Below are 23,687 nucleotides of genomic sequence, written 5' to 3' on the forward strand. Positions count from 1 at the left end.
CGATCGTGCACGATGCTCACATGTACAGCTGTGAACTTGCGACCATCGATCGCGAAGTCCTCTCTTCCCTGCCAGAGCTTCTCCGCTTGTGCATTGCGGAGGAAGGAAACAGTCACCGGGATCTCCTCAGCACTCGCTATCTCGGGTCTATACGGAGCCTTCCACATGATTGCTTTACTCTCTTGCACTGAGTCTACGATCAGTCCGATCTCTTCAAATTTCTTCTTCAGCTTTTCTTCATGGTTGACATACACCGAGGAGATCGGATGCCCAGGAGAGTCATGGAGATGAAGGAAGTCACCTCGTTGCCTGCTGAGGCGGTGTATGTCTCGACCTTCTCTTTCTTGGCTTCTTCAATCTGCTGCATAAACCACTCTCTGGACTCGGGATGCGTCACTCCATCCAGTCATCGCTTCTTGCAGAAACTCACGTCGTGCCTGCTGACATGTCGAGCGGATGGCTTCAGCGATAGCGTCGGGGGTGCATCCCTCCACAGCCTTGCAAGCCTGGGCTGTCCTGCTGTTCGGATAACGCTTCGCGAAGCTCTTCACCCTCTCGACGAGATCAGCTTCGAGGACAGAGGCATCCACAAGTCCGCTCTGCGTGTATTGGCATGATCTCCGATACAGCAGGTTGCGAACATTTTCATCATACTGAAGAACCATACTTAGAAAGCTATTTGAAGTATACAAACCTCTTGCTTGCAGCTTCCTTGGCGCCCTGGCGGCTTCCCCTACACCTGACGAGGAGCCATGCTGCCGAAAATAACGGCGCCTGCCGAAAATAACGGCGCCTGCCGAAAATAACGGCGCCTGCCGAAAATAACGGCGCCTGCCGAAAATAACGGCGCCTGCCGAAAATAACGGCGCCTGCCGAAAATAACGGCGCCTGCCGAAAATAACGGCGCCTGCCGAAAATAACGGCGCCTGCCGAAAATAACGGCGCCTGCCGAAAATAACGGCGCCTGCCGAAAATAACGGCGCCTGCCGAAAATAACGGCGCCTGCCGAAAATAACGGCGCCTGCCGAAAATAACGGCGCCTTGCCGAAAATAACGGCGCCTTTAAAATAACGGCGCTGTCCTGCTGTTCGGATAACGCTTCGCGAAGCTCTTCACTACAGCAGGTTGCGAACATTTTCATCATACTGAAGAACCATACTTAGAAAGCTATTTGAAGTATACAAACCTCTTGCTTGCAGCTTCCTTGGCGCCCTGGCGGCTTCCCCTACACCTGACGAGGAGCCATGCTGCCGAAAATAACGGCGCCTCCTAAACCCTAAACCCTAAACCCTAAACCAGGCTATCCGAGGCTAACTAAACCCTGAACTAAACCGGGTACCCTGATGATACTCCTGATGATACCCGTGGATACTCGTGGCATAAGGACAAGATGCACTGCTCAATGCGTAAGCGTGTCTGTATGCCGATGCTGATGTTTCATATGCTCATGCATGTCGAGCTTTCATCAAGCTTCCTCTCTTGCAAATTACCGGTCCCAACTAGGAATTGCGTGCTCAGCCATTGCTTGGTAAAAAGAGCAAAATTTGATCGCCGACAACTACTTATGAACTACGTTACCATCGATGTAGGAAACATTAAAAAGGAACAAAGGCTTCCCATCAGCATGACAGAATCGTTTCAAAAGTGGATTCTTTCTGAAGATGAATTGAGGCCTTTCTTCAACAGGTAAAATGGGGACTTAATCGTTAAAATATGTCTGATTTTTTTCTTCGTTTTTCAAGTGCATCTTATGGAAAAGAAAGTGGTTGGGTAGATCCCTTCTCATTCGACGAGGCATGGTTGCCGACGGATCTTCCTCTCCCTCTGATGCGACCAGCTATTGGGGCCTTGACGAAGGATGGACAAGTCAAATACCTCATGCCGGCACTGGATATGTGTGTGCAGGCGGGAGGGAAACTTTGGTGGAATCGAGGCATCAACTCAGTCCCACTTGCTAAGAGATGGCTGGATGTGAATTGTGCTGATCTAAGTCGCATGTCAATCCAAGCTTTCTGCCAAGGCGGGTATGAAGATGCAAAACGAGCTGTAAAGGAGCTGGGCGATGATCACCCTGATAACGAACTTGGACCCTGGAAAAAGTTGTGGGAAGCGCCGGCAGCGAAAGGAATAGTAGAGCTTGTTGAAACCCTCTCCGATGACAAAGGTGCATGTGTAGAGAAAGGGTATCATATCATCGTCATCCCATTGCCCGAAGAGCCTTTGCGCGAAGCTCCTGATGCTGGAAATAGACTTCGCTTATGTTTGTCTGCGGCAGGAGCTATAGACCCGTTGCAGGATGGAATAGAAACGACATACTCAGAGTTGAATGTGCTCTTCCGAGCAACCATGCCAGGGAATGAATCTGAACATATGCCACAAGTGTACAAAGAACTTTTCAACCTTGCGGGCTCATGAAGTGATCGAAGCGCAGTCAGAAGTGATGAAATTGCAGACTCACAAGTCGAGAAACTGGGAGGAATCACGCGTTTGCATGAATAAATTGCAAAAAGTTGACTGTTAGGACATACGCAGTCTAAGCTTACACGAAAATACTAGAAGACATAACGACGCCTGCCGCTTTCAAGGCGCAAGTCAGTAGACTGATCCCCCTCGAAGTACATAAGGGACTTGTGACTTGAAGACTTGGAACGAGGAGTGAACTGAAGGTTTGATAACAAGCTGCTCAACTGCCCAAGCTGATCCATGGCGCTGCTGCTGATGCTGCTGCTGATGCTGCTGCTGCTGCTGCTGGGCATCTTCTTGGAACCTTCCGACAAGAAGCTACTGAATTCTTGTCTGAGCGGAGCAAGTCGATCTTGACTTGTTGATGACCTTGCTGTCTCGTCTGTCGATGAATCAATCTCGTCCAATTTGAACACGTCATCTTCACCGATGTCCTGCAAGATCCGCACATCCTTCTCCGACGTAGATATCACCGACCCTGCTCTATCGTGTTCTGAAGTCACATGGCAACCATATTGAGCTTGATGACCATCTTGTAATATTGACACCATCTTTTGAGCTTCATGGAGCCGATTGATAGCCAAGCTTATCTTCGTTCTCTCGGCATTAAGACCATCCATTTGAACAAGCAGCCAATCCAGCCAAAGCGTGCACTCCAGAGTTTTTTCTTTATCTTTGCATGTGTCATACTCTTTGCTCAACTTCAAGAGGTCTTCTTCTTTTTGACGATCCAATCGCAGCAACCTGAAACTGAAATGAGACCCCCAAAGCCGTAGAGCCTCAAACCTCCGCCAACTCACAAAGCAACTTGTGTTTGAAGTGTGGGAACATCAGTGATCAGTTCTGGCAGCCTAGCTCTGTTGTTAAGTCGCTCTTTTCCAAGCATGTACTCGCGAATGTCGGCATTGAACGTCTCCCTGCTCTCGTTTGCTGAATGTTGCATGAAAAGGCGTCCGAATTTGACAAGGGCCATCAAACAATTGGGTCTCTCAAAAACCTGAGGGTGGTTTGAGAACTGCCACGGCAGGGCAGAGTAGAGCAGGAGGAAGAGGAGAGGCAGAGTAGAGCAGGAGGAAGAGGAGAAGCAGAATAGAGCAGGAGGGAGAGGAGAGGCAGGATAGAGCAGGAGGAAGAGGGCAGGCAGAATAGAGCAGGAGGAAGAGGAGAGGCAGAGTAGAGCAGGACGAAGAGGGCAGGCAGAGTAGAGCAGGAGGAAGAGGAGAGGCAGAATAGAGCAGGAGGAAGGTCCCTTGCTTGCCTTGGAGGAAAGGAAGTCGTATCTGAGGTGGCTCTCGGAGTCTAAACTTTCAAGAGAAAAGAATTGCTTCAACAATTTCACTTGGTTCAACATTTTCTGATCCTTGCAGAAAATTTCATAGAGCTAATCTGAATCACCAAGCGATGAAAGAAGTCAATAGTCTCTTGGAGAGGAGCAGAGCCATGGGATCAATCAATTCAGCCGACGAATATCCGACGAATATCCGAAGGCACTTGAAACCATGGCAGTCCGGCATGCGTATGCTAGCCAAAAGAAAAGGTACGAAAAATTCGTAGAGGTGATCCAACCCTCGCACTCTTCTGTACGTGTTCTAGCAAGCCACCAAACAACGCTGGAGGATCAAAAAAAAATATTCTCGTAGGTCCCTTTCACAAGGTCAAAGGCGAGCACAGCATCCCCGCACATGCTCATCTAGTTTCTACAACCCTTTTTCTACCATCAGCCACCGAGGCTGCTCACTGTTCTTGTTACGTCTCTGCACCGTCCTTGCTTGCCCTTCCCCTCTTTCCAGCCATCCTTTCCCACCTTTAGCTCGCACTGGCCATTTGGTCCATCCCGTACATTTAAATACGGTTAGCAAGGATGCCCTTTGCCTCTTTCATCCATAGGGATGAGAGTGTGGCCCAGCAAGTTATCCAAGAGATGCTGCCGATGCAAGACATTCACGACGTTCTCAACGATTTGCATTCGTCACAGAGCAGCAACGAACAGGAAATGAGAATGCACATCCTTCAGCTCAGGACGATGATGAAGAGTCTCATAAACATGGCAGAAGTGGCATGCCATGAAGTTGAGAGGCGTTGCCAAGCTCTGCATGATCTGCGGAGTTCAACCTCAGCAGATTCAATAACAAACAAAAGTTTTCAGAACAAGGATGAAGGCGAACGACATGTTTACGACCCTGAAGTTTCAGAATTATTTCCCAACTTCATCTCCTTCAACTCAGATTCAAGTCCTATACCCTACCTGCAAACTATTCAGAGTCTCGTTCGATCCAACCAGCTCGGAGAACACTGGGACCTTCTGCAGGACAATGTGAAGCGAAGAGGATTCAATACGACTATAGGAATTCGCCTTGCAATGAACTCGAATGCGGCCGATCTCAGGCCTCTTCAAGTGCAGCTAGTAATTCCAGGTAGCCCCGCTCATGTCTGTGGTATGCTAGATCGAGGAGATGAGATTGTCGCTGTGGACGGCGAAAGTGCATCGGAGGCGACGATCGTGAGCCAAGTGAGTGGAACTGACGTGGTTGGCTCGAGAGTGACGCTCACTATCAAGAAGAAGGGATCTGACCGAACGTTTGACATCCCTCTGGTCAGGGTTTCATGGAGTGTCGTTGAAGCGAAGGAAAAGATTTTTATACTGATGGAGCAATTGATGAAGCAGATCAGTCAAGATGGGTCCAAGAGGATCTCTCAGGAATATCTTTCCCTCTTGTACACAGAAATGAAAGAGTACGAGAAATTCCGTGCTATCAACGAGATGCACGTCCAGGATCGCTTGTACGAGCTAAGGTCTTCTATTCTGCAGCTGGCTCAAGAAGCGTTGGAGCATTCTGAAACAATAATTCGAGTATATAATCGGGCTTTGATGCTTTTAGGTAAGAACAAGCAAGAAGTCTTCAGAGACCGTGAAACATATCTGAAGGCTCAAGTCAGAGAGCGCGAGAATAGGTTGGGTACAATGAATATGGAGAACGAAGCTTTGAAGCAAAGATTACAGAAATCTGATAAGCTGCTGCTGGGTATGGAGAAAATGTGTCAAATTGCTTTTCGAAAGAAAGGAGCAATGGAGAATTCATGAACTGTGACTACACGACGCACGTTGGGCAAAAAAAATCCGATTAGTTGATCATTTATTGGCTCCATGACAAGACATCATGTCATCTCTTTCTGTACAAATTGATGAATACTGACGAGTTGATAAAGTCACTGTTCAAATTGGCAGGAGTTATCTTGCTAATCTGTTGGAACTTCTTCTTAAGCCAGAAGAAAAATTTCTCTTCGTCTAAGCCTCTTTTGAAACAAAGCGAGTTACGAACGTTTAAAATGAATGTGCAATGATCAACCTGGGCTTGTATGCGAGAATCAGAGTACCCTCCGGTGAGAGGAGTTTGTCTATCGTTTCGATAAGCGGTTTGAATAATCCCTTATTGTAAACAACTGCCAACAAATAATCACATCACCCGAACAGTGGAAGATAGACAAAACGATTTTACCGTCGGACCCAACGACAAGATCAAAAGATGACGCTTCAAACGATTCTATATCATTTGTTCCCCATCCTAATTGTTTGACGTCTACACACTGGGAGGAGTTGTCTCCTCGCACATTGTGGTCAACATTCACACGTGCCAACTTTAGTACACGCTCATCATAATCTGTTGCTGTCACTTTTCTCGCTCCAAATCTTGCGCAGACGACTGAAACAAGTGCATGTCCTGCTCCTAATTCTAGCACGTGCTTTCCTCTCACAAGCTCAGGATTCTTTGCAAGGTACTCAGATAGCAGAATAGCGGCATCCCATACAGCTGCTCCCGTCCATTTCAAGCCCGTAGGTTCCGGCTCATCATCTGCACGCTCGTCCCAGCTTTGCCGTATCATAAAGCTTTCACCATCGATAAGAACAGGACGAACTTTCAATCTGAAATTGTCTGCATATGGATTCGTATTCGAGAACGGAACCAAAGAAGTGCTTAATGCGATGGCATTTGGATTTGGATCTTGCATTGCAAAGTACAAGACTAAAAATTGAATCGAATGTTTGAAACAGATACTAGTCATGGGCTGCAGATTTCATATTCCAGGCTTCAGAGCCAGCAACATCTGCAGTTACCTCGCCATCGCCATCCCTACCTGCGCCACACTGGCGGCCATCCCCGATTTTCCATTGACCGATTTTTTAAACTTTGAACTTTCACAGCATGGAGAAACCTAAGTTGAGCTCAAAGTTAGTTGAAAAGTTGAGCTATCATACGGTACGATCTAGGCGGCCCCGCGTCCTACTACGTAGTACCGGTCGGATTCAACGTACTACACATTTTTTTTTCTATCAGGTTTATATGCCGGGCCGCCCGCGGCGCCCGGCCGGCGCCGGCCCGGTGACTCCCGGGCCGCCGCGGCACTGCGGCCGCATGCCCGGTGAGGTGCCAGTGCAACCGGAAGAGGCCAGTAACTTTCAATGACAAACCGTTGAACAGCCGCAATAATTGCCGCAGTTGAACCTTGCCGCCTGATGACAGTGAGCGGCGGTCATGGCATGATGGGATGTTTGATCGAAGCATTTTTGAAAACTTTCCAAGTTCCGAGTCCGGCGGTTTATTCACTTGCCAGTGACTCTTATCATGGCATGATGGCACTAAAAACGGGGGAGTTGACCGTTGGTATCCACCCGGGGGCCTCCCCCGGCCTGAGAAACGAATTACTATCACAAATATCGGATGATCGTCGGATTTGTTAAGAAACGACTTCCACAAAAGCCTCCTGAATGTCGAGTCGGGCACTCCGATCAGATCGGACCGTTCCGAGCTCCGCTGAGCGGCGCCCGGCCGGCCAACCCGTTGGCCAGTGAGCGCGCCGGGCCCGGCCACTGCCACCGGAATATCATGATCGGACCACTTTCAATCCGACGGTCACCGGGTTCAACTTGACGTATTCAAGTATTTAAGTTATTCCCGGCGGATGATCATGCGGCAGATGCCCCCGGCGTTCAGGTTCGAAGTTCAACGGTTTCAGGGCCCTTCAATTTTCCGACGGCGATTCCCGGAAGTTCCACCGCGGGGGGGCCCGGCCGCCGCCCGGCCCGGGCGCGCCCGGCGGACTCGGAGGCTCGCCGGAGTCCGGCGTGACGGGTCAGGCCGTAGTACCGTTCTACCGCCCGGGCGTACGGACGGCAGGGTGACCGTTACGGGGACGGCTCCGATGGTCTGTGACCCGGTACCCGATGACAGTACGGTCGTTAGTCTGGTACCGTACTGGAATGGATAGTACTGACGGTACTGCCGCCAAGAGTTACGCACAAGCGTGATGTTACCGTACCAGGGCTGGTACAAACAGGGGCCAATATGATACCGGCCTAGTAGTACGGCACTGCCGTACCGCGGGCGGCTGAGCTCTCAGTGACGGAGAGGGGCCCCTACAAACAGACTTGGCAGTCGCATTATTATTTTAACTACTACTGAGTCAGTTATTGCCGCTGCCGCTCTCAACGGCTCAGTAAGACAGTCCGTCAGTTACCGTACTGACTGAGACTGCGGCCGGGGGGTCCTTTGAGGTCACTAGGGCCCACACGGTAGGTCTGACGCCGCCGGGTGACCCCTACCTACTCCTACAGGCTACCAGTAGAGAGTACGATGCGTCGCAGGATCTTTCAGTAGTACTACCCACCTGACCGTAGTAGTACTACTGAGTTGTACCCCCAAATCCCTCCCCGCCTGGGAAGTCCTAAATCTAGTGCGGCCCTTCCCTTGACCCCTCCCAAACCCCTGGGCCCACCCCCTTCCCCAACCCACCCCATCCATTACACCCCAAAGAAAAATAAAAATCCGCGGCAGCACAAGAGGATCAGGTTTGCTGCGAGGGACTTTGGCCCAAGGAAAGCTGCTGCACGAGTAGTACAGTCAGTGCAGGCAGAACTTGACGAACAGCAGCAACACTGTGACACATTCAACTTGCTCTCAACAACTGCCTCGAGTCATTATGCAACGATACCTACAAAAGGGAGGGGCGGCAGGGAAGGTGTACGTGGCGTCCCCTGCAGATTCTTCACTTCAATCTCTACTTCATGAATCCTTCAAGATCATGGAGCTTCGCTTTGCAAACTATGACCACGATGGAGTTGGAACTTTGATGTTCCGTGAGCTTCAGCGCGAGCTTTCGCTTGTCGGGTTTACTGACATGGAAAAGCTGGAAGATGCTTTCCAAAAGATCGATTTTGATGGAAACGGAACGCTGGACTTCTCTGAATTCATATGCTTGTTGTATTATTGGGTAAATGTTGGAGATTATTCACAATTCTTTCGACATACGGAAAATGCGAAAATTGTGCATCAAGCATTCAATCTGATGGAAACTTCCATGATTCGATATGACGCGGATCGCAACAGGCGTCTTTCAAAGAAGGAATTGGATGCCTTTTTCACGGATCAGCTTCCTAAGACAGTGCCCTTCTATCAAAAGGTCTTCAACGAATCGGATCTCATTCAGCCTCCCCAGGTTGGTTGTGAAATGTGAAGACATAATACATCTAACCAATATTTTTCCACAGGGCGAGTCCGAGATCAAGTTTCCAGCATTTATGTACTTGATTTATGAAGTTCTTTGCGAAATGCCTGGTTCAAGTATATCAGGGAAATTCCGTGGGATTTCATTCAAACCTGCGAAGGCAACGCCAGGATCAGCAGCTGTTGGAGAAAATAGCGAATTTTGGAAAGAACTGAACAGTGCATTCAGCGTCCTCGAAGCAGATTTTGTTCGATTTGATCAGGATCGAAATGGTTTTGTCGATTACACAGAGATCACAAATGCAATTCCACCGACGAGGCCAGGGTATGACAGGCTTGACACCTTAAGTCGACTTCAACATGCATTTCATCAAGTTGATTTGAATCAGGATCAAACGCTTGATTTCTATGAGTTCTGTTACCTTTGTTTTATGATGACACAGAATGGTTCATACTTGGATTTGGTTCATCAGACAGAAGGGGCAGCCAAAGTCAAGAAAGCTTTCATCAACATCCACACCTGCTATCGCTCGTTTGATGCCGATCATAACAACAGATTAACCTATGACGAACTGGAAATGTTTTGCAATTCCCAATTCGGCATTGTGCCCCCAAACCTACAGAGTCTTTTTGGTGAAATCGCACAAAAAAGTGCCTCAGCAGGCGGGCAGGTTGCATTAGATTTGGTCCGCTTCATGAAGTTGTTGTATGTTCTGGTGTGCCCAACAGCGCAGTTCGCTCCCACTCGTTATTCTCCAGGCAAAAGAACTGTGAATCAACAAGTGATTTCAATCTTGAAACCGCCAAAGTCTGATAGACCTCCGAGGTTCAAGGTTGTGGTCCCCTCCAAATTTGTAAAAGAGAAATTGCTGGGACAAGGTGGTCAGGGAACAGTTTACAAAGGCAAATATGAAGGATTTAGTGTTGCCGCCAAAACGATGCTTGGCAATCCAGATGCACACCTGCTTGCTGACACTTTGAGGGAAGTCGATTTCTTTTTAAAGCTTGACCATCCTAATTGCCATTTTCTCCTTGGCGCCAAAACTACTCTGGAGAATGGTGGCATAATGCTTTTGACGGAGATTTGTGAAAGTGGATCGCTTTTTGATTGTTACTCGACGAAAAGGCTTCGATTTGATCGTTGTACAGCCTGGCGGATCAGCAAGGAATGTGCCCTGGGATTCAAGGTCATTCACGATATGGGCTTCATGCATCGAGACATCAAATCCTTGTAAGTACTGCCTTCCTCTGATAAACGCGTTTGACCTTTCATCGGCAGGAATGTGTTTATGACCAAGGATATGGTTGCCAAGGTCGCAGATTTTGGTATGTGTACCAATAATCCCACCGCAACAGACCCCATGGGTACACCACAATGGATGGCGCCAGAAGTGATATCGAACATGCTTGGAATCAGATGTCCATACAACAAAAGCTGTGACATATACAGCTATGGGATACTTGTTTGGGAGACCTTCGTAGCAATGATTCCGTATGCCAGCACAGGACTTAATCAATCGCAAATCGCCATGCAAGTTTATCGAAGCAACATCCGGCCACCGATGATCAGCAGCCTCCCTGCATCCATCAAGTCTCTCATTGCAGAGTGCTGGGATAAAAACCCTCATCATCGACCAAATTTCGATACGGTATGTCTTTTGTTTCAGTTTGAGTTCCCTTGACTGGTTTGATAGATTCTGCAAAAGCTGCAAGCAGCTGCTCATGAATGCAATGCGAGTTAAGGGGCTGAAAAATTTCGTCGAGAAAACAAACATCGAAGCCCCAAATAATCATTTCTGTTTGCGACGGGCATGTGACCCTACCTAGACTCGGCTAGCGTTCTTAGAGCACGTAGATGCAATGTTGATTTCATCTACTGCATCCTACTGCATCCTACTGCATCCTACTGCTATTATGACTATAACTGTTACTATTACTGCATAAAAGGTTTCGTGTTGCATGAATAATTCAAATAAAAGCTCACAACTCATACTTTCTTCTAAGCATGTGATTCACATGGACGAATGCACATAACACCGATTCCTGTTCATTGTGAGGTTCCACAGACAAAAATCAAGATTAAAATTCACCTCTTCGAAAAGGTTGTTGATGTCTGACATTCTGTTCTAGGTGAAGGTGTTTGCGATGGTGATTCCCTCCATCACCTCCAAGAATTTCCTGCAACAATTTAATCATCGAAAAACTGGATTAAACAAAATTTTGATCACCTGTGCTCGTTGTCGTATGCATGCCATATCCATGTAATGTAGAGGTTGCGTCGCTTTACAACGAGCTGTGGAAATACATGCTCTGTGGCAAAAGTGCACAGTCAGCGCATTGTAACCGCCTAACTTAGACAACGTAGACTGTGAAAGTAAAAATGATTGATATGCTGGTGGTTCGAATACTGTCGCCTGTATGCGAGCCTGCAAAAATGTTTGAGACAAGGGCGGACAAAAAAATGCTGATTAAAAGCCTACCACTGGAGCAACACGGTTTGCTCTATCTACAGATCTCATATTTTTATGAAAATACAAGACTTTGGCAGGCCTGCGCATGTGATTCGTTAGAACATTTGGAATAACACAAAGCTCTAACCGTTTGGGATGGTATAAATGTGATGGCATAGTCTCCATTGTCTGTTGGATACTCATGAGAATACTGAAACTTATTCACAAGCTAACCGATCGGTGTGTATTCGCTCTCAACGCACTGAGTTGGGTGCAAATCACATATACACAGGAACTATAGAACAAAGATAAAAAAGGCATTACCTTTGTGTCCCCATGTTTGATGCATGCTCCTTGTATCGTCTTTCCTGCCACTCAAGCTTTACAACCTCGACTTGTTGGAGAAGGCAGGAAATTTTCACAAACCGTCTGGATGGTTTTAGGTTCAAAAGGAGATTTTAGATTGAGATTTAGCTTTGATATCAGAGGTAAAATCGTATGAAGCGCTGAAGACGAGTCTTGGCCGATATTTTGCACATTGCTTGGAGTGAAATTAGGAAATGAATTTCTAGAAAAACGCTGAACCTTTCGTCCACTGAGTCATCGGTGGTGGAAGGAGAGGAGAGCTCGTCATCAAACCTATCATATCTGCTCATTCTCTCTTCCGCCAGTCCGCTCTGACAAGGTCGGTGAACTTCATCCATTTCCAGCCCTCCTACAAACAGACGCGGCATTCTGCTCCTTGCTAACGCATTACGCTGTTGGGGGGTGGGGTGGGAATAAGGTAAAAATGGGGTGGTTTCATCAGAGGTGCGCACTGGGAAAAGCGGGGTAGGAAAAAGGGTGAGGGGTGGGTGGGTCATCACGGTGCGAGGACATGCTGCGATCAGCCGTGGCCGCCATGTCGCGCGTCTGCGCTCGCCGTGGGGGATCCTATCCCTCGCTCTCGCGTGCTCAATATCTTACCCATGCTATCTCCTCCAAAAGCTATGCTGCTCTTCTGCTCCCCCTGCCGGGCTGCAGAACATTGTCTCGAGGACTCGCCACAGGTCCTGGTAACGACAAGCCGACGAGTGATGAGAGGAAGTCTGCGTCTCAGAATGAACCTCTGCCGAAGATGTCACAGATGAGGAAGACAGTCGTTGCGAAGGGTTCCGACAGATTGTCCAAAAAAAGACCGCAATATGATCCGGTAAGACTTGATGCGCATATAGTTTTGTGGCTTACACCAGGGTGGTGCAGGAAATCCTCAAAGCCCTGGAAATAGATCACATTCCTGCCCACATGATAGAAGAAACTCTACAAGGAGAATGCATGTCGCTAGAGGATCTCAAGTCTCTTGTTGATGCCGGCTTTCATCAAGGTCTTAGTGATCCGCAGCCTGATCCACAGCCAACATCGCAGTCAACCGAAGAATGGAGTGAAGATCTTGTTCAACAGCTGAATCCAAAGCGCATGTTCTATCCAGGACAGAGATACAGCCCAGAGGATCTCTCTCCTCACACTCGCGTCGACTACAGCAAGATTCGAGAGGAAAAGAAGCAAAAAGGTTGTCCTCTTGGAGGAAAAAAAGGACCAAAGATTGATTTCACCAACGTCGCCCTGCTCTCAAGGTTTGTCCATATTCTTTGCATTCTTTTTGGTTTTGATAGAGTTTACTCTTCTATACAGATTCCTCACTGATGGTGGCAAGATCATGCCGCGCAGGAAGACGTTCGTATGCGCAAAGAAGCAGCGAGAACTAGCTCGTTGCGTGAAGCGCGCTCGACAGATGAATCTTATCCCATACATGGGTAAGCTACCTCAGTTTAGGAGACCTGATTTTTTTGCGGAAAATGCTTGAATGAGGAACCCGGAATCAAATCTTGGTACATTTCTCTCAAGGAAATGATAACCAAGGTCAAATAGCTTCTTTGCAGAATAAATATGCATGACCTCTCTACTGTTGTTAAGCACCAGGGGAAAACCAGCAAGCTCGGATACAAAATGGGAGGAAAGCTCTCTGAAAGATTATCCCGAAAGTATCATTATCATCAAAAATTGAACATTTCTACTCTACGACATTTTCCCTGATGTGTACAATCCTTTTTCGAAAATGCTCATCTGCTATCAACCATTATGCGCCAAAACAGATTCATGGTATGTGACTCACATGACAGAAAAAAACTTGAGCACCAAACTATCTTTCTCCAGAAAACTGGAACAAACCCTTTGTACAAGGCACCGACCCCTTCGTTCTTGAATATGGAAGTGAAAGCATGGAACATCCCGCGATACTGAGATATTCAAGTGAGAAGGGTAAGATGAAGAATAGGAATGAGATGCCAAGAATGATGGAAAGAGACGAGAAGAAGTTGGATAAGGCAAGGGGAGGGGATAGGAATGGGATAGAACATAGAGGCTGTGTTGACTGACCTCATGTTGTTGTCCCGCTTGATTCATCAGCCTCGTTTTGACGACATCTGCAGGTGTAGATGTGCTTGCCGATGCCAGTCCAGCAATCGCACTGGCCGACAAATGAGCTAGAGGGCCGTCTGTAAACACTCCCTGCGATATTAGCATGTGCTTCGCTTGATCGTATGTTCCCAACTCAGCTGCACACACCAGGAAGGTCCGTGTAACGTTGGGTCGAATGCCCGCCCAGAACCCAACTATTCCCTCCTGCGACCAAACATCCACCACAAGTTTCCTCACGCTCGTTGATGACGTATTCCCTTGCATCTTTGTTTTGATCACCTCAGCAGGATTCATCACGGTGATTCCTATCGCTCCTGCCGTCCCTCCAGCAATAAGTCGATTCATGAACCCAGCGTCGGGCCCTTTTCCACTCATGGCGTCGCGTATTGGCTCGTAGAGGACGAAGCTAAGTCCCGTGTAGCATATCTGCCGGACCAATGCAGGACCCAACCCCTTGAAGAGAGCTGTCGCTCCTTCCTCCTTGTAGATCAAAATCATGCAGTCCATCATGCCTTTGTACTGGCGAATATTTCTTGCTCCGGATTTCTGTAGCTGAAGACGAACTTTGGCGGTATCAATGGGAAGGGTGACGGTTTCAGCTATAGTAGCTCCACCCGTGCTTGCTATCAGCCTTTCACCCGATGGGCTTAGAAGCGACGCCTGCCATGATCGCCGCCGCCGGTCCTCACCTAACACCATGCCGTCAAATCGATTCCTCAGGTTCGAGCCGGTTCCTTATATATTCTCTCCGGTTCCTTGGATTGGTTCCTTATATTGAGGAAAAGTTCCTTAGCTGCCTACGCCTGCGCAATGGCGGATCCCTTCGACCCTTTTGGACCGACGGCGACGAGCGGAAGCTCCTCGTCGGCGCTTCCGCCTGCAGATCCCTTCTCGAGCTCCTCGTTTTCGCAGCCGACGGTAAGTTTGAGCATGATGGTGATAATGAGTGCGAGAGCATGGTGGTGACACGTAGACCCAACTGTTTGTATGCGGAGGAGAGGTTTTCTACTTGCTTATGCCTGACTCGTCCATTCTAGAGCGACCCTTTCGGTGGAGGGTTTGACATGAAAGCTTCTGCTTCTTTCTCCAGCGATCCCTTTGGTTTCGGCAGTGCAGCACCAGCAGGCATGGATCCTTTCGCATCTGCCCCCATGGCAGGAGGAGGGGGTGGTGGCGGTGGCAGCGGCGGCTTTGACCCTTTTGCCGGACAAGCATCTTCATCATCTGATCCATTTGGCATGGAATTTGGTGGAAGTACACTCACCTCTGCAACACCCGCTCTGGCATCACAAAGTCTACAAGGCCTGGACGCCTTTGGCGCTGTGCCTGCCCTCTCGAATACGCAGGTGAGGACCTTTTCATTCGCTTGCACCCTCCTAAACCCTAAACCCTCCGTCTTTGCTCGGTTGACTTACATTGTCTCCCATCAGAATGTTGCGATGGATTTTGGCGGCAACAGCAGCGATCCATTCATGTCGATCTCAAGTAGCTCTTCAAACCAGGTTGCAGCCCCCACCACTGCGTTTTCAGATCCTTTCCTTGAGGCATTTGGTGATGCTCCAGCTACTCAAACGACCGCGTCTGCCGCTCCCACCTTGTCCAGCATTGCTTCTTCCTCCTTCGATCCCAATCCTGCTCCTGCTGTTACAGCTCAGTCTTCGAGACCGCCAGCCAAGTCTCTTCCTGTGGCTCCAGCTCAAGTTGGCGACCATATCAACGCTGCTTCTGATCCTTTTGCTCCTCAACCACTGAAGCAAAATAAGGCTGCTGCTTTTGCTGTCCAAGATTTGTTTGCAGATCCAGCTCCTGCAGCAGCAGCACCCACGTCTACAGCTCCTGCTGCAGCGATTCCGAATGTGTCTATGGACGCAAAGACTGCAACGGAATCATCAGTACCAAAGCAACGCGCTCCTGTTCCTCCTGCACAGAAACCTGTACAGATCGATTTGTTCTCTGCTCTCGAATCGGAAACAACACCCAAGAAGCCGGTCTCTACTCAGCGAGCTCAAGGGCATGGAAAGACAACGCAGAGCAAGCCTATGTCTTCTGACATGCTTCTGTCGGGTGGAGGAGGGCCTCTTGCGGGGCAGGGCGGTGTTGTCCTTGAGGTCGTGAAGGGGAATATGCGCGGAAGCGCAATGTGGAGGAGGTGAGAAACAACCCGGCGGGGAATCCGACCTCTGCTGTCTGACTTCTTCGTGCTGGCAGATTGGAGAAGTTGAAGAGCATTCCTCCCTCTGCAGGATTGAACATTCTCAAGCACGGAAACGATGCACCCGGTGTCCTCCGTCAGTTTTGTGGAAACAATCTCACATGAACCGCAGGTCTGGAAGCACAAGCACGTGAAAATCCGACACAAAATATCAAGACAGGGTGAGAAATCTGTTTTGCAAGCGTACCAGCTGCTCTCTGCAGCTTCTCTTACCAACTTTGCTATCTCTTCAGGTCCGGGAAGGAACCAGATGCAGGTGCGGAGCGGGTGACGAAGGCAATCCGAGCAGCCGACGAAAGGATCTTCGAGCCCTTATTTGCTTGCCGATCGCTCCAAGACAAGCGAGTGGCTCTTGACGCTGCGATTCGTCTGACCAACAGGTTGACATCGGATCCTGTCATTGGGACGCATAGTGACGTTTGCTGCTCTAGGGAGATCATTTTGCACATCGTTCTTTGGGTGAGAGAAACATTGAAGCACGATCTTTTCATGGAAGAACTTTCTCTCCGACCTAAGGTGAAATTCATTCCTGTCTTTCCCTTGTCTGATTTCTACCAGGCCGTGCTTGTATACGCCAATTATTTGCGTGACGCCAAGAGGTGACAAGCAGGATGACGTGTGGTCCCTGACGATAAGCAGGTGGGAGCAGCTGGAGACCTTTTGGCTCGCTATCAGGAACATCGAGGTTACGCGCTACCGTGATCGCCCGCAGCTTCACAGGAACGAGGCTTCGACGGAGCTTGCGCTATGCATGGTTCGACGAGCCTTGTGGGCCTCCACTCCCGACAGTCAAATAGCGGCTCTGAAAGAGGCACGTTGCTGTCTCGCCTTCAATGCTATCGCATAGTCCTCTCCCTCTGCCCCCCCCTCTCGGCAGCATTGGCTTCTCCCGTCGCTGTTATTTCTCCCGCAAGTCAAGTGACTGGCTCTCAGGTGGTCGATTTTGCCTCCACTATCCCCAAAGGCAGCATCTTGAGCGGCGGGTCGCATGAGACGGAAGTTGAGATGATCAGTCAGTATTGCGTTGAATGGCAAGAACTCATTCGCCGACAAGTGAGAGAAAACATTCACTCCTTCTCATTGCTTTGTACTGCTTTGCTGATAGAGTCACATATTCCTCTCATTTGCTTTCCATTCTCCGGGTCATTGTTATCTGCTTCTTGGAATATGTTTCCCCCTACAACATCACCATCTTTCTTCGCTGATACATGCACAAGGTGGAAATCGAAAAGATTGATTTACAGCTGGAAAGCAAGCAGACATCTCATGCTCAGGCTTCACTCACCCATCTAAATTTTGATTATGATAACACTTATTTCTACAGGAGACCAACCTGTCGAACCTCACGGAGGTCGTTCAGGTGAGAGTTTTGCTGATCCTTGGTGCTGTCTTCATTCTCTTTCAGATTCCTATTTGGATCAAGTTTCCTCGCAAGCCTGTCATTGGCATTCCTGTCCTTGAGCTATTGCAGTACCTTGCACTGTATCACCCTAACGACAGGTTGACAAATTAGCTTTTTCTTACTTGATGTCATCTTCATCATCACCACCATCACCATCACCACCACCACCACCATCACCACCTGTCCTTTTGAACACCATGTTAGGGAAGAGAATGTTACATCACCGAAGGGACTCAAGAAGGGCATCAACGTCTCCGAGAAGATGTTTTGGTTTGCAGCCTTCACTTCGCTTGCGAGGTCAGTCCTATGCACTTGATCTCCTTTTCGCTACCTTTCTTGTTTTCACAATCTCTGTTGGCTGCCCTTCCCGTGCTCTAAGTCTGGTGCACAGAGCCGGCATCTGGGATGTTGTTCGCAAGGCAACAGAGTCCAAGTCGATGTTTTCGGGTGCGACGAGGTTTGAACTCGCTGGTCCGCTGACTCCACCCAAGGAAAGACGTCAGAAAAGTCGCCCATCGGGTGGAGGCCTCTCTTCAACCTCGTGAGCTCCTCATGCTTCTGCGCTGCTGGGACGTCCTCTGACCTGTCGCTCTAGGCCTACGAGTATGGAGATCCCTCGAAGGATGCTGACATAAGAAAGCTTGCAATCTACTTCGCTGCACACATGGAGGATAGAGATGAAGCGTAAGAAGAAACCGTGTTCTCTTCCTTTTGGCTTCCTCCTCACTTCCTTTCAGATACACTTTATGCGTCCAGAAAGGATTGTGGGAGGGCGCCATCCAGGTTCAATCAGCATTGTTCCTTGCTTGCTGTGCTTACCCTGTCGTCTGCTGCATTCCTTCGCGTCCTCCGTCGGCTCGTCTGACCACGTGACAGGCATGTGTGGACATGAGGGACGAGGACAAGTTGATTGAGCTCCGCGTTGCCATCACAGAGAGCGGTGAGATCGATACTGCAGCAGTAGAGACGCGGGAGTGAGAGAGGAGCAGGTGGCGAGGTCAGGAGCTTCATTCAGATGATCGATGAAGTCTATGCCGACAAGAGGATCAAGTGGAAGACTGACCTCACGGGGGTCACGGTTCTCCTGCTGTCACGGTCCCTGACGTGTCGCTGACGTGCTACTCCTCTTTCAGCCGACGCTCATGGGATCAAAACGCCTCGCGTCAGTTGGAGGCATCTTCAAGTCTGCCTTCTCCAAGGCTCCCCATCACCCTCCTGGTGCTCTACTGACTTGAAAGCAGGTCACCAGCAGTGTTACCGAAGTCCATTCCAAGACCAAGGAGGCGTCGGCTCCATCTACTCCCGTGATTGCAGGCGGTATGTTCGATGGCACACTCAAGCATGTGTAGGTTGTGCAGGAGCAGCCGAAACGGAACATGGTGTTTGGAGGAGGTCATGCGCGTCTGTGAATGCGGGATGGAAATGACAGTCATGCAGGAGCTGGAGGCCTGGTGGAGGATGACTGAATAAAGGCTGGAGGAGCACAACAATGCTGTAGCTGCTTGATGAACAATCCAATCCGTCTCTTGCCTAAATATAACCCTCCTGCTCTACCGCTCTGCGTCTCCTTTACTCAACTCCGCTGATACATCCGAAGGGCTTGCAACCTCCGAGCGTCTTGTCCACCGCGTGATCCACAACCTTCTTGGCCAGCTGGGGATGGTCGTCCCAGGTAAGGTAACCGGCGTAGGTGCCTGACCCCTGCCACCATCCTTCAGCCACATACTCCTCATAACTCCTCATACAGCAGTCCACCCCAAACCACAAAGTGCACAGAACAAAAAGCTCAGAAACAAAGCAAAGGCCACTTCCAACGACAGGAGTGCACAGAACAAAAAGCTCGCTGGAAATTGCAACTTACACTCTTTCCATTGGTTACTAGGTATCCCGAATCAGAATGCATCTTGACCTTTCGTCAGTTCGAGTCGGAAACAAGTTTCTTGTGATACCTGGGTAGCATAAATGCTTGCAAAGTGATCGTTGCCGTAGTAACCCTTGGTAGAGTTCAAAAGCTCGAACATCCTGAAGACAGAAGCCATGAGCAAACAATGTGACAACAAACGTTGAGACCGAGTATCATTATCCAAACCTATACTATCTCAAAGAGCAACAAGATACGACCCGACCGCCTCAATATCCTCCTCACATATGATTTTCTATAACAATTCCAATCTCCCATGTCTTCGAATGCTCAAACATACTTCTCTTCCATCCACTGCCCCTCCTATCTCTCTCCATTTCTTGGCGTTGACGTTGTTTGTTCCCCTAGATACTCATTTCTTTCTTGGCTGCTCTTGCATGAATATTCATCGACTGCCTCCACTTCTTCTTCTCACTCTTTCATCGCACTTGCTCGGTCTTCTCTTCTGATCTCCTGTCCTCTGCCATTCAATCATCATCTGTTGCCATGAGGTTTTTCTGCTCTATTTTGGGTGTCATGGCGAGTGGGCCTGAGCGGGGATGAGTCACGAGAGGTTGGTGAGGCGGGTGGACGGCAAGCAATGCTTCCGGTCGGGGCAGTCGTTGCCTTCTCGGCCATGGTCCTCAAGGCGAAGAGCGCGTGGGTAGTGGGAGCAAGTGACATGAGCAAGAAGAAAGTCAGAGTGAGTGTACTCCCTCTCCTCCTTCCTCCGCTTCTCGCTCCCTCTCTTTTTATCCCTCTCCCTCCCTCCTTCCGTGTTTCTTCTACACACCTCTCATTCTTCCCTATCCTATCAGAAGGACCCTTGGGCCTTGCCCGTGGATCTGACGACTGAAGAAGAGAAGCGAAAGGCTGCACAGCGAGTGCTTGAGGCTGCGGAGTCATCATCACATGATCAGCAACTTCATGCTCGCAAGGATCAGCAACTTCATGCTCGCAAGGTTGTCGTGAAATCGAAGCTCCCTCATCGGTCGTTGGCCAATGATCAAGTCAACGCGCCACATGTCAGCTTGCATCAGACTCGATCGCCCTTTGTTTTTCCTATTGACACCTCCAACATCGCCAAATTCATGGCAGAAAGCAAAACTCCGTTCAATGCATTCTTGATCACAGAAAACAAGGAGACGCCAGAATGGTATAAGATTTTTGCATCTGAGAATGATGGTGTTTGCACTTTTGGGGAGATACGATGTACAGATGACCAGCTGATGAAGAGCTTTGCTATCTCCATTACAGATCCTCTTCCCGTGATCATCGTTATGACTGGATATGCTGAGGCGATCAAGGCATGGCGCTTGTACAGTTTTTCGCTTTTCATGTACAAGCCGAACGAGGGAATGGAATCATTTTTTGCCTACAAGTCTGCGGCGCTGACCCCCGAGAGCCTCATGAGCTGCCTTGACAAGGCCATTCGCGTTGACACGAAGCTGAGGGACGGGCAGTCAGCCATGCTGTCTACGCGATCTGAGCAAGACAAGGGCGGGAAATGGTATTGAACCTCTGCAAGGAGGAATCGAGGAGCAGGCAGAGAAGCAGCAGAGACATGCGGAAGTTGCAGGAGAGTTTCTTTCGCTGCGGAAGTTGCAGGAGAGTTTCTTTCGCTGCGGAAGTTGCAGGAGAGTTTCTTTCGCTGCGGAAGTTGCAGGAGAGTTTCTTTCGCGGCGGAAGTTGCAGGAGAGTTTCTTTCGCTGCGGAGGTTGCAGGAGAGTTTCTTTCGCTGCGGAAGTTGCAGGAGAGTTTCTTTCGCGGCGGAAGTTGCAGGAGAGTTTCTTTCGCTGCGGAGGTTGCAGGAGAGTTTCTTTCGCTGCGGAGGTTGCAGGAGAGTTTCTTTCGCTGCGGAGGTTGCAGGAGAGTTTCTTTCGCGGCGGAAGTTGCAGGAGAGTTTCTTTCGCGGCGACAAACATCTGGAGATGCGGAACAAGACGTTTTCTCATGGGTACGGCCTCCAGTATGACTGTGACCCTCCCGTAAGTTCACAAAGACTCTCAATGTTTGTCAGTATTACCACATGAAGGATCCACCACGGTCTAGGCCCTCCACCCGTTTCCTGCTTGTTCAAGTATCAGACACGTGCAGTTATGCGTCATGTGCTATAGGACAGTGAAGTTTCTCACGCGGTCTGTGCTCTGCCAGGCTTCTTTGTGGTCTTGCTGCGCCTGCTCCTGCATGTCCATGCGATGTTCTTTGATGATACTGGACAAGGCCTTGCTGTGCGTCAGGAGCAGGAACAAGAGTCGTAGTAGCTGCTCACCTGGGAGATGCTCTCCTGCATGATGGAAGGGTGAAGGCACGGCTTGAAACGAGGCGAGCCGGAAGGAGGCTGTACATCTGAGCCTCTGTCCCTCTCGTCGTCTTCCGTAAGACCTCGAAGGACGGACTCGACCATCTGCTTCTGCATCAAGCTTTCTCGATACTCCCTCACGGCCTGCTCGTGTTCCCTAAGAGCTCTCACGTGCTCGCTTTGCTTGCGACGGAATTCAGAGTATAAAGTTTGCCACTTGACGTTAGGAAACTTGTTGATTCTTCCGAGGAGACTGGTCTGTCTTGGATCCATGGTAACGTGAATGGTGTTGTGCAAGGCGATGGCCTCATCAACAACAGGCTTCTTCATGATCACGCGCTGAGATCCGGCCAGTCGCACTTGCTTGTAGGGGGTCTTGGGCTCGGAGCTCAACAACTGAGACCTCGACCCGTCGGTAGAGGCTCCTCCAATCCCCAGAGAGTTGTTCAGCGTAGAGTTGGAATGATGCAAGTAGTAGTTGCTGATCCTCCAGACTTTTCCTTTCGACCGCAAGAAGATTACGGCTCGGTCCCATTGCCTGCCGGGTTATGTCAGACCCTTTCAGACGCAGAAGCAAATCGACCGAGAAAGAAGGGACATCCTTGCTTTTTGTCGCTTCAAATAGTTCATCCAACACCGCTGCAGCACCTTCACTTTGACGAGGTAGTTTGAGATAGTTTTCTTGACAGAGCTCATGCTCTGAAGTTCAGCTAGAAACATCTTCACGATCTTTATCTTTTTGTTCTTTCTGCTCAGAAGTTTCTCTTATTTCTAATCACGTTAAGTGCAAAGCCATCACCTTTTTATCCTCCAATGACTAATGAGCTTCTGGAACGCTGGCCTCAATCGCGAAACAAGCTTTCCAAACATTTCTGTTGCATTCATGACAGTCAGAGGGGAGGGAGACTTAAGAGAGCGAGGTCTGCACGCTGACCTAGTTGTCGATTTATTCCTTGCATCCGTCTTTTGTACCTGAACGTCCTCTGAATGGCAGCAGCAGAAGGATGGTAAGTCTAAACATGTAATGTCAATGTCCGCACATGCTTTCCAACAAGCAACAAGCTCGACCTGCTGTAACTCGTCGATCATACGTCCAAACTTGATACAGATCTGTGTGTGTACCAGGAGTGTAATCCACATGCGCACAGAAGTCTTGCTAGCCAGCAATAAGCTCGTTCGAGCGCGGAAGACATCGCCGTGCCTGGCGGCAGCATCGTAATGATGAGCCGATCTGTGACCAGTCTCCTTTCCACTTCCGGCAAGTTGCACTGCTGCCTCTTGTTGAATTTTAAGTAGCTTGGGTCTTCCCCTCAACTTGAAACTGCCATGCCCGTCTGGTTCGTATCTTCCCCAGAAGATCTTATCCCGTATTAGCTTCTTGAAGGCCTTTCTGCTGAATTCAAATTGTTGGATGTCAAATGGCGTATCGAAGTCTGGAAAATCTAATTCCTCGCTCTCAGCAGCCTTCTCTTTCACCTTCTTTGGGGATTTGGTAGCCCCTTGCTCATGATGAGCGTCAGATTGTTTGTCTCGAATGGGAGGTACAGCAGGCTGTTTCGCTCTGATTGGATACCTTTGATGGTTGGACAGATAGCTGTCAGGCTTGCTCTTTCCTCCTGACAAGGAGCATGACGGTAGCATGCCGCTAGCAGTAGCATGCATCCTCGGCGTCCTTGGTAAGCGAAGTTCTCCTAGACTTCTGGGTGTGCATAATGCCTCGTTGGAGTACTTGGATTCGCTCTTGAGATTACCATATTCTTTGACAGGTTCTTCACTGTCCTTGCAATTGGTATGTGCCGATGTATCATGAGAAGAAAAGTATGAGAGCTGAAGCGACTTCCGCCTGCTGCCATGCAAGGAACTTTCTGCCTGATTCGCCACCTTCACTTGTCGAGAACTTCGAGCAGTGAGCGCGTGCTTGCTTGTGGCCTTCTGGTCGGGAGGGCGTTGCTTGTAAACCGTCTGACCAAACATGTCTTTAGCGAAATGATGAACGGAATC

General features: G+C 49.2%; 13 protein-coding genes across 13 annotated transcripts; 6 read left to right on the forward strand and 7 right to left on the reverse strand.

Annotated features, from left to right (window-relative positions):
* Positions 1–20: 20 nt before the first annotated feature.
* GUITHDRAFT_101930 (hypothetical protein) lies at positions 21–665 on the reverse strand (the record flags this gene model as incomplete). Its single annotated transcript, XM_005838941.1, has 3 exons — positions 21–193; positions 253–377; positions 427–665. Coding segments are annotated over 3 exons (537 nt in total), but the record flags the coding sequence as incomplete, so codon positions are not given.
* Positions 666–1,624: 959 nt separating this feature from the next.
* GUITHDRAFT_101931 (hypothetical protein) lies at positions 1,625–2,415 on the forward strand (the record flags this gene model as incomplete). Its single annotated transcript, XM_005838942.1, has 2 exons — positions 1,625–1,686; positions 1,743–2,415. The coding sequence occupies 2 exons, from the start codon at positions 1,625–1,627 to the stop codon at positions 2,413–2,415; spliced, it is 735 nt and encodes a 244-aa protein (XP_005838999.1).
* A 137-nt stretch (positions 2,416–2,552) lies between these two features.
* On the reverse strand, positions 2,553–3,406 carry GUITHDRAFT_101932 (hypothetical protein; the record flags this gene model as incomplete). Its single annotated transcript, XM_005838943.1, has 2 exons — positions 2,553–3,207; positions 3,264–3,406. 2 exons carry the CDS (start codon positions 3,404–3,406, stop codon positions 2,553–2,555), a joined length of 798 nt encoding a protein of 265 aa, XP_005839000.1.
* A 729-nt stretch (positions 3,407–4,135) lies between these two features.
* Positions 4,136–4,825, forward strand: GUITHDRAFT_150655 (hypothetical protein; the record flags this gene model as incomplete). The annotated part of the gene is made up of 1 exon (XM_005838944.1): positions 4,136–4,825. A coding segment is annotated over exon 1 (457 nt), but the record flags the coding sequence as incomplete, so codon positions are not given.
* Positions 4,826–5,785: 960 nt separating this feature from the next.
* GUITHDRAFT_65513 (hypothetical protein) lies at positions 5,786–6,345 on the reverse strand (the record flags this gene model as incomplete). Its single annotated transcript, XM_005838945.1, has 2 exons — positions 5,786–5,904; positions 5,961–6,345. The coding sequence occupies 2 exons, from the start codon at positions 6,343–6,345 to the stop codon at positions 5,786–5,788; spliced, it is 504 nt and encodes a 167-aa protein (XP_005839002.1).
* A 3,556-nt stretch (positions 6,346–9,901) lies between these two features.
* Positions 9,902–10,645, forward strand: GUITHDRAFT_65483 (hypothetical protein; the record flags this gene model as incomplete). Its single annotated transcript, XM_005838946.1, has 2 exons — positions 9,902–10,194; positions 10,243–10,645. The coding sequence occupies 2 exons, from the start codon at positions 9,902–9,904 to the stop codon at positions 10,643–10,645; spliced, it is 696 nt and encodes a 231-aa protein (XP_005839003.1).
* Positions 10,646–11,191: 546 nt separating this feature from the next.
* Positions 11,192–12,188, reverse strand: GUITHDRAFT_150656 (hypothetical protein). Its single transcript, XM_005838947.1, has 5 exons — positions 11,738–12,188; positions 11,648–11,675; positions 11,562–11,602; positions 11,444–11,513; positions 11,192–11,389 (listed from the first exon to the last, which is right to left on the reverse strand). The coding sequence occupies exon 1, from the start codon at positions 12,145–12,147 to the stop codon at positions 11,896–11,898; it is 252 nt and encodes an 83-aa protein (XP_005839004.1). The 5' UTR covers positions 12,148–12,188; the 3' UTR covers positions 11,192–11,389; positions 11,444–11,513; positions 11,562–11,602; positions 11,648–11,675; positions 11,738–11,895.
* Positions 12,189–13,073: 885 nt separating this feature from the next.
* Positions 13,074–13,256, forward strand: GUITHDRAFT_65349 (hypothetical protein; the record flags this gene model as incomplete). The annotated part of the gene is made up of 1 exon (XM_005838948.1): positions 13,074–13,256. A coding segment is annotated over one exon (183 nt), but the record flags the coding sequence as incomplete, so codon positions are not given.
* Positions 13,257–13,512: 256 nt separating this feature from the next.
* Positions 13,513–14,569, reverse strand: GUITHDRAFT_65536 (hypothetical protein; the record flags this gene model as incomplete). Its single annotated transcript, XM_005838949.1, has 2 exons — positions 13,513–13,689; positions 13,808–14,569. 2 exons carry the CDS (start codon positions 14,567–14,569, stop codon positions 13,513–13,515), a joined length of 939 nt encoding a protein of 312 aa, XP_005839006.1.
* Positions 14,570–14,680: 111 nt separating this feature from the next.
* Positions 14,681–18,946, forward strand: GUITHDRAFT_133783 (hypothetical protein; the record flags this gene model as incomplete). The annotated part of the gene is made up of 22 exons (XM_005838950.1): positions 14,681–14,788; positions 14,908–15,216; positions 15,301–16,019; positions 16,079–16,149; positions 16,195–16,243; positions 16,316–16,462; positions 16,514–16,598; positions 16,641–16,681; positions 16,722–16,836; positions 17,016–17,135; positions 17,407–17,442; positions 17,488–17,582; positions 17,689–17,781; positions 17,876–17,931; positions 17,976–18,025; positions 18,080–18,168; positions 18,222–18,267; positions 18,361–18,424; positions 18,474–18,562; positions 18,618–18,702; positions 18,726–18,801; positions 18,922–18,946. The coding sequence occupies 22 exons, from the start codon at positions 14,681–14,683 to the stop codon at positions 18,944–18,946; spliced, it is 2,568 nt and encodes an 855-aa protein (XP_005839007.1).
* Positions 18,947–19,053: 107 nt separating this feature from the next.
* GUITHDRAFT_101937 (hypothetical protein) lies at positions 19,054–19,505 on the reverse strand (the record flags this gene model as incomplete). Its single annotated transcript, XM_005838951.1, has 3 exons — positions 19,054–19,185; positions 19,346–19,387; positions 19,434–19,505. The coding sequence occupies 3 exons, from the start codon at positions 19,503–19,505 to the stop codon at positions 19,054–19,056; spliced, it is 246 nt and encodes an 81-aa protein (XP_005839008.1).
* Positions 19,506–19,985: 480 nt separating this feature from the next.
* On the forward strand, positions 19,986–20,901 carry GUITHDRAFT_101938 (hypothetical protein; the record flags this gene model as incomplete). The annotated part of the gene is made up of 2 exons (XM_005838952.1): positions 19,986–20,087; positions 20,203–20,901. The coding sequence occupies 2 exons, from the start codon at positions 19,986–19,988 to the stop codon at positions 20,899–20,901; spliced, it is 801 nt and encodes a 266-aa protein (XP_005839009.1).
* A 531-nt stretch (positions 20,902–21,432) lies between these two features.
* GUITHDRAFT_133784 (hypothetical protein) lies at positions 21,433–23,660 on the reverse strand (the record flags this gene model as incomplete). Its single annotated transcript, XM_005838953.1, has 5 exons — positions 21,433–21,495; positions 21,520–21,609; positions 21,657–22,224; positions 22,659–22,699; positions 22,755–23,660. The coding sequence occupies 5 exons, from the start codon at positions 23,658–23,660 to the stop codon at positions 21,433–21,435; spliced, it is 1,668 nt and encodes a 555-aa protein (XP_005839010.1).
* Between the last annotated feature and the right edge of the window lie 27 nt (positions 23,661–23,687).

This window comes from Guillardia theta (genome assembly GCF_000315625.1).
Source record: "Guillardia theta CCMP2712 unplaced genomic scaffold GUITHscaffold_9, whole genome shotgun sequence".
Lineage (NCBI taxonomy): Eukaryota > Cryptophyceae > Pyrenomonadales > Geminigeraceae > Guillardia > Guillardia theta.